Raw genomic sequence first — 9106 nt, forward strand, 5'->3', positions numbered from 1 at the left:
TTAAGATTATTTCAGTATCTGTGATCTGATGTTCATTCAGTGGATATTATTTTCAAAGGCGCTTGTATACGGAGATCTCACAACAGACACTTCCTTCCCTATAAAGCGTGGATTTCTTTTAAAGACTAATGGAATGATTTGCGACCCCGTTCTGTTCCTGGTACGTTCGACATTTCTTAGAATTATTAGGTCAAAAAGATGTCAAATTTCGGCAACTAATTTTTAACTTTTTTTTTTTTTAAACCTTTTTGACAATGCTTTCTGCGAACGATTTAATTACTCCGAGGTTCCGTTTATGTATGCGTAAGCAGCTTTTATTAATATATATATATACTATATATATATATATATATATATATATATATATATATATATATATATATATATATATATATATGTATATATACGTTATATATACAAATATTTATATATATATATATATATATATATATATATATATATATATATATATATATATATATATATATATATATATATATAAAGGATTTATGTAAACAATCCAAAATGAAAAAAACGAGAATTAAGATTTTAGGAAAATAATAATAACACATATTCCGCTTCCGTAAGCAGACAGCTCATTCCTGTATTTCTAAAAATGAAACTGAATTAATGACGAAAGTCGTTTACATCGTCAGTCATCCATTTCCTTATAAATGACTTTTGCGTTACTCGATGCCGCTAACGAAGCCAAAGGTGCACACTTCTCCGATCCTCCTGACGATGTTGTCGGCTCCGAAGCTGTTCTCGCAGAGGTTCAACAGTGTCGGGGTCATTGTCATGGCGAAAGGATTCTGCAACGGCGATTTTTTTCATTTTTTTTATCTAATTTATTTTTTTTTTTTTGTCTCAGAGGGCTTTGGGAAGGGGTGCAGAGGTAAAAGGCACCCGCAATATATAAAAAAAAGAAAGACGAAAAGAAAGACGAAAGTCCAAATTGCTCGTTAAGAACAGAACTTTCGTATCATTTATGTGAATGCCATAAATTTTGAGTTCTTTTTTCTTTAGCCACAGGGCATTTTGGGAAAGGGTTCAGAGGTAAAAGACAACCGCTGTATCTAATTAAAGACATTTTAAGAACCAAATGGTTACTTAACGACAGAACATTCGCACCATTTATGTTGACGCCTTAAATTTAAAGATTAAAGTTTTGTTTAGTAGAAATGCCTCTAGGAAATATATGAATGGGGAAGGAACACGTTATGTTTAATGGTCAAGACTTTATAAGTAGCAAAATTGTCAAGCAAACTCCACTTATTGGTAGGCTTAGTGTAAAAATGTTAAGCGTAACTTCAACGACTTTAAGCAACTACGAAACACGGATTATTTTCCGGGAGTCTGGATTTTGAATTTTAGCCGTTGCATCAAGGTAAACTTGAAATGCACAACATTTACCATAAAAAGAATATCAAGGTATCTATATATTCCTCATTAATTTTTTTGATAATGTATGTATTCACCGGTTATTGACCGAGTGAAGTTAAGTATATCTTAGTTCAACCAGACCACTGAGCTGATTAACAACTCTCCCAGGGCTGGCCCGAATGATTAGATTTTTTTTACGCGGCTAAGAACCAACTGGTTGCCTAGCAACGGGACCTACAGCTTATTGTGGAATCCGAACCACATTATGACGAGAAATGAATTTCTTTCACCAGAAATAAATTCCTCTGATTCTTCATGGCCGGTCGGAGAGTCGAACGTTAAATAACAGCGTGCTAGCTGAGAGCTTACCCACCCATCCAATGAACTGATTATTGACTGAGCACATTAATAACTAAGTGAATATCATCTGGCTTATTAATACCTCACTACAGCATCTCAAGCTTAATGAAATTCTTAATTCTCAGTTTCAGTATTCCATTGATTTCAAAGGATTTCGGTTTATAATAGGCAAACATTTCCTGGAAAATCCGCGAAAACTTGGTGTAGTGCCCAAGAAATCCACAAGAGAGATCTCTGAGTGACAGCAATAACTTATGACTTAAACATCATTGTTTCTGTTACTGTAATTAGTATCCCCTCGTTTTTTATTGTCAATATCAAGAGAAAACAAAACAAAAGTTAAAAGGAATAGCTGAGTCTGGTATTTATTGGAAAGCACGAGGGTGAAGTGTCAAACTGATAATTACTGAAAAGTCTGGAATTTGTATCTGTCCAGCTATGTCTAACTAAAGATTCCGAGTTTAAATCTCAGGACATGGTCAACTTGAAAGAATGGATTTCATTATACCAAACCAATGTCTACTGGTAATTACGAATTTAAATCAAACTGAAAGAATGACTTCGCATCTGTCAAGAAGGGCCCCAAAGAAGATTACAACTCTATCTTACCTCTCCAAACCGGAAGCACTTATCGTTGAAGGCATCGACGGCTCTTTTGTAACAGGCCCAGTCGTTGACTTTTCTCATTGGATTTTGAATGTAATATTCCGCCAGCTCTTCGTCGCCAGTCACCAACGTTGCGATGCTCTTGGTGACTTCCTGAACGAATTCTCGTTTCTGAACAAAAAGAAGATATAGTCCCATAAGTTAGATTACAGTAGCCCAGTCATGTTTTCATGACAACAAACAACACACTTTCTTATGGGAAATCATAATTATCGTTATAAATCAGCAGTTAGTTAGGAAGGCAGAGAAAGGTAGACAGATAGAAGTAAGGACAGAGAGAGAGAGAGAGAGAGAGAGAGAGAGAGAGAGAGAGAGAGAGAGAGGGAATAGTGGATTTTCTTCCATAATCTACATATCCACATGCTAATGCATGGGAGTTTTTGTCAACGAAGGTGGCTAACTCATGGTAAATTGTATATGAAGTCCAAGTAATGATCTGGCTGTAAATAACAGCTCAGATTTGAGTGACCAAGCGTTTTTAGAACACTTTATGAACTTACATAGGGTACATCCGCCAAAATAAAAAAGAGTGACTAAAGCGCCGTAACAAAAATTGCAAGACGAAACCCTTAAGAAAAGTGATAATACTTTCGAGTGAAAATAATGGTAAATTTAGCTTACCTTAAACAGACCGTTAATTTGAGCCTGAAGCGCGATCTTCTCGTCACCATTAGCCTTATTCAACTTATTTTTCAAGATGAAGAGAGGTACATCCACGCTGGGTACAGCATCCTGCGTTTTTGAAAATCAGGCTGTGATTACTACTTGAAAATTCCACTTCAAAGTTAATTATTTGCTAAAGCAAGAATTGAATGGTTTTCCTGTGTTGTTCAGTATAGGCCTCCATAAAGTAAATGAAACAGGCAAACTGTAAACGAGAGATGAGATCAGAAGACGAAAAACATCACAGAAAAGACTCACGGCCTTGGAACGAGACCCTCCAGAAGATTTCCTCTGCCGTGTCTTTCCCATTCCCAGAAAAGCACCGACGACCTCGTCCTGTATAGATGGCTGTCCATACCATGGAGAGTGTGAGTCGGAATTGCACTCGTATACGATTTGATACTGCTCCCCTAGGGTCAGTGTGGTGAGGTCACTCTGTCGAGGTCAACCAGAAAAAAGATGATGATGATGATGATGATGATGTTGATGGGAGAAAGAGAGAGAGAGAGAGAGAGATCAGGGTTGTATGGTGAAACCAGGAATTAAGTTTTCATGTTGTAAGCTAAAAGGTTATCGGGAGAGATTAGGTTGTAAGCTTAAACCAGCATTTAATTTTTTCCTTCTTAAACGGTTACAGGTGAGGAATCACCTTGTAAGATTGAACTACGATTTAAAGGAATGAAAGCATCTGTAAAAACCCTCTGTTGAGATCACGAATAAAAGTAAACATTAGAAAGATAAAAGTGGATATAATTTTTTATGGCATGAAATGAGCAATAGCGAAAAGGAATGTATGTAGATCAAAATTTGTGTCGTTTTCTAAATATGTAAAAAGCAGAGATATAAAGATGTGACATGGTCAACCTTCACCCAGGACATAAATCGCTAACCTCGTCAGAATTCTCCATCCAGCAGCAGCCGAACAGGTCGCCAATGTACGTGTCTCTGACACTGTCGAAATAGCAAGCATAGGAAGACTCGGTGGGGTCAGCCGAGGTCGTTACATAAACTGTCAGGTGAAAGTTATTTCCTAGAGTAAAGGTGTTGTCATATGAGCCACGTTTTCTTGCGTCTTTTAGCAATTCGTCTCTAAAAGTTATTGTAATGACGGGAAAGGTAAATTTCCCATATCTTGGCTACATTACTGATATAACTCACTAAATATCTTGTTAATTATCTTTTGATATTATAAGTTCTATTGTCCTGAAAGCTAACTCTTAAATTTCCTTATGTTATACTTCTATGCTCTGGAGATAATTATCCCAATGTTCACAATTGTTTACTTCATCTCTGTAGGAACTCACTTAACATATTTTTACCTGATCCCCAAGAAGATAACCAATAATATTGTTAAAAACATTCAGTCATAATTTAGTTGTTGTTCATTAAACATGCACAATTATATCAAAAACTGTTTTTATAACTCTTACACTAATATAATATAGTGATATAGCTGTGAATTTTTTAATGAAAAATTATAATATTAATGCCAGAGGCTACAGTACTTACATCCCATGTTATCTGGATAGATACCATCGTACAGGGACCCTGATTCACATGATTCCATGTACATCACCATCTGAAAAAAACATAAAAGCTTAGAGTATGTAAACTGGAAGTTTTATTGCAGTGCAATTTCTTTTCAAACATGCAACAATCATTATGACAAATGTCGAGAATATTTTCAGCTGACCAACCTTCGATACAAACCCACCTCTTTGCACTTGTTCTTACCTTCGATACCAAACGCACCTCTTTGCACTTGTTGTTTTTGCTTCGTTATCAACTCATCTCCTTGTATTGGTTGTTCTTACCTTCGATACAAACTCATCGTGTTTTTATCTTCGATACAAACTCATCATGTTCTTACCTTCGATACAGTCTTATCTTGTTTTTAATCTTCGATGCAATCTTATCTCGTTCTTACCTTCGATGCAGTCTCATCTTGTTCTAACCTTCGATACAATCTCATCTTTTTCTTTCCTTCGATACAGTCTTATCTTGTTTTTATCTTCGATATAATCTCATCTTGTTCTTGCCTTCGATATAGTCTTGTCTTGTTCTAACCTTCGATACAGTCTCATCTTGTTCTTACCTTCGATACAGTCTTATCTTATTTTTATCTTCGATATAATCTCATCTTGTTCTTGCCTTCGATATAGTCTTGTCTTGTTCTAACCTTCGATACAGTCTCATCTTGTTCTTACCTTCGATACAATCTCATTTTGTTCTGACCTTCGATACAAACTCACCTCTTTGTACTGGTTGTTGTTGTGCATGTTCTCGATGACCTTGAAGAGATCATCCGCGTACATGTGGTCGTTGGGGAAGGAGAAGAAACCAACGTTTCCGTGATCGACCATGTTGACGAAGACGCGATCTTCGGGCCCGCTCTTGATCACTTTGCCCGAGCCAATTCCAGCGACTCCCGCCTCGTCGCCCGTCAGAACCTTGAAGAAAACGTCTGGAGTGACGTCGTGTCCCGTGTAGTCCTTGATGATACCCTCGTAGACATTGGGACCGTCTGGCTGGTTTATGATGACGCCTGGCGTTGGGTTTCTGTTGGAAAGGCTCGGTTTATTTTCAAGACAGGTTTTTTTTTGGGGGGGCTTCAGTAGGTCCCCAGCTCTCTAAACAATTGTTTTGAAGATAATTCCTAAAGATTACGTTGACGTAATATTTTAGGGGAACGTTAAAACAGTCTTAAACACACTTTATGGCTTTCGAAGGGACTATTATGCCATTATTGTCTTAGGTCTGCTGCACGACTAAGTTCCATCGTTTTTCATTCTCCCCTTTACGTAACGAGTGCAAACACACTTTTTCAGATGGCTCTCGTATTTCTGATTTCTATGTAATTAATATGTTTGGAACTGTGAATGAGTAATCTACTAGTAATCGTCTTAACGAACTTATATTTATTTCTACGTTTGTTTATCTTACAAGGCTACGTCCTTAGGTTAGGCGAGTTAAATTGTAAGTGTTTAGTTATGGGTGCCGCAATCCACTTGGATAACGATTGGCCAGTTATGTAGCGGAAATAATGAATAAAACTCACTCAGAATTATCTGCCAGGTCATCGTACATCATAACTACAATGTGATCATCTGGTATTCCATGGTCATGCAGAACTTGGTAAGCATGACAGACTCCGGCCTGGAAAGATGACTTCGGTCAAACATACTCCATTGACTGAAAAGGTATATTCCCTCCTTATAACAAATTAAATGTTGAACATAACTGACCGTTAAATGAGTCGGGAAAGACTTCGTCTATTTCATACTTTGTAATGTTGCCTCTCTCTCTCTCTCTCTCTCTCTCTCTCTCTCTCTCTCTCTCTCTCTCTCTCTCCTTCCTATAGCTTTGTCTGTAACGCTAATATAAATTTATTTCAAGAGCAACTTTCCGCCACGTACCTGGTGTCGGTAGTTATTCCAAGACCTTGATCCGGCGACAAGGACAGCCCAGTTGTCGGCATTCACAGCAGATATTGCCGATAATAAGGCTAAGATTCCAATGGTCAGTTTCATAACCTGTTGGGCAACCGAGAAATGATTTAAGTGACATTAAGCACATTTTTTATTCTTTCTTTCAAATTATGTTAAATATTGAAAAATGAGAACTGATAATTTGCAACCAAAATGATCTTTTCCCTTTAGAACATGTGAAGGCAATTTCATGATTCAACCAGCTTTTCTTTTCGTAAGAGATTTGACACAAAAACTCCCAGGTGAAAGCTGTCTTCAATTTGAGGGAAAGAATGGCACTAAGCCACTGCATTTGTTCGAATAACGGTAAATCACACAGAGCTTGAACACGAAAAAAAAAAAAAATTGGAGAACAAATGAATCGACGAGCAGGGAACTTAAACGTAGTTGATAAATCTCATGAGGGGAAAAATGAAAAGACCCGAAAAGTTTTCTCAAACAATGGAGGGAATTTAAATGAGTTTTATGGACATGTAATGGGAAAAGGAAAGACAGGACTATTAAAGAAACTACAATGTGTTCTATGTAAAAGTTATGGGATGAAACCCGAGATAACATTCTCAGGTAGAGAGTTCAAAAATTTATGGTTTTATGAACGTGTTAGGAAAGAAAATATTAAAGAAAACTTATATTAGTAATGAGACGAGAAGCGAAAACCCGAGAAAATATGATTACAATAGCCAGGTAATATATGCAAGAAAAAAATCTCTGCGCACTTCTACAGTACCTAATTTATTACGAGGATTACTAACATTACTTCTTATTACTAGAAACTTGAAGAAACCTAAAGAGAAAACCAGTTATTCCTTACTGCTTTTTCAACATCATTGACACACATATATATATATATATATATATATATATATATATATATATATATATATATATATATATATATATATATATATATATATATATATGTATATATATATGTATATGTATACGTGTGTTCGTTTACTATATAAGTATTTGGTAACAATAATGTTTTAACTATACTATTTGACTTACGCCGATGAGGAGCTGCCTTCAATGGAGAAAATTTGCACAGAGCAGACAGAACCTCTCGAGTTTCTATCTTATATACTCAAGAACACAACAGAGATAAGCAGTATTGCGCAAGAATTCTTAGCAGACGAAAGCAAAAATATGTTTACGGAAATCCCACCCCTCCCTCACTAATAGACGTAAACACGCACGTGCACACACACACACACACACACACACACACACATATATATGGTATATATATATATATATAGTATATATTATACATATACTATATATGTATGTATACATATATGTATACATACATATATAGTACATGTGTATGTATATACTCACATGAATATATATACATATATGTGTACAGCATATATATATATATATATATATATATATATATATATATATATATATATATATATATATGTATATATATATATATATATATATATATATATATGCACACACCTTATATATATATATATATATCATATGTGTGTACATATATATATGTATATATTATGTATATATGTATATATATACATACACGCACTATATATTATGTATACATATATGTATATATACATATATAATATATGTGTATATATACATATGCACTTATGTACATATGTATATATAAACATAAAAATATATATACAAACAAACATTGATTAAGCTACATATGTCGTTTAATATCCAACGACGTTCAGTGACGCCCTAGAGCACCTGGTTCTCATTGTTTCAGTAGTTCGAGCCTGCCAATATGACGAAATCAAACAAACATTGAGCATTTTAATTCAACTTCGGTATTATTTTTCAGTAGGGGGGAGAGAATTGGATATTAAAATTTCGACATTTTTAGGGGAAAGCTTAATGATTGTGTATATAAAAAATCACAGTGATGTGATAAAAGTTTCATATATATATATATATATATATATATATATATATATATATATATATATATATATATATATATATATATATATATGTATATATATATATATATATATATATATATATATATATGTGAGTGTGATGTGTGTTTTAACTGCCGACAATTTGGTTATCGTTGTTCCATCAGTTGTTTCACTTAAAGGCCACTAATAATCTACTCTTTTATGGTTTTGATTGTTCATATTATTGTCGTCCAATGCTTCTCATGTAATATTCATACAAATCTGTATATTACTTAATATATAAGAAATCATGTGAGAGTCTGTAAGGTGCAGTACCTTATTTGTTATTTTCATGTGGTAAAGAAGATATTTTTTTCATATTGCTATTAGCTGTCTTATGTCTGTGATAATGAAAAACCTCTAGATTACGATTAAAACAAAACCGGACTCTTTTGTTATGAACGGTGAAATATCTCATACTGCTTATCTATCTATTTATCTATCTACTTAGCCGTCTTGCTAAAGAGGTCAACGGCATATTTATGTTTTCAGTTTCAACCCCACATCAAAATCAGAATCCACAAACTGTTTGTCCGGTATAAATCATGATGACAGAAGTACTCGGTAAATGCTGACTTTGTGACT

The 9106-nt window shown here is 34.7% G+C and overlaps 1 protein-coding gene across 1 annotated transcript; it reads right to left on the reverse strand.

Moving 5' to 3' along the window:
* Nucleotides 1-573: 573 nt before the first annotated feature.
* On the reverse strand, nt 574-7689 carry LOC136844431 (legumain-like). The gene is made up of 10 exons (XM_067113660.1): nt 7569-7689; nt 6489-6605; nt 6131-6228; nt 5325-5631; nt 4582-4651; nt 3963-4081; nt 3331-3507; nt 3031-3141; nt 2353-2520; nt 574-812 (listed from the first exon to the last, which is right to left on the reverse strand). The coding sequence occupies exons 2-10, from the start codon at nt 6600-6602 to the stop codon at nt 687-689; spliced, it is 1290 nt and encodes a 429-aa protein (XP_066969761.1). The 5' UTR covers nt 6603-6605; nt 7569-7689; the 3' UTR covers nt 574-686.
* Nucleotides 7690-9106: the final 1417 nt, after the last annotated feature.

This window comes from Macrobrachium rosenbergii, chromosome 12, assembly GCF_040412425.1.
Source record: "Macrobrachium rosenbergii isolate ZJJX-2024 chromosome 12, ASM4041242v1, whole genome shotgun sequence".
NCBI lineage: Eukaryota > Metazoa > Arthropoda > Malacostraca > Decapoda > Palaemonidae > Macrobrachium > Macrobrachium rosenbergii.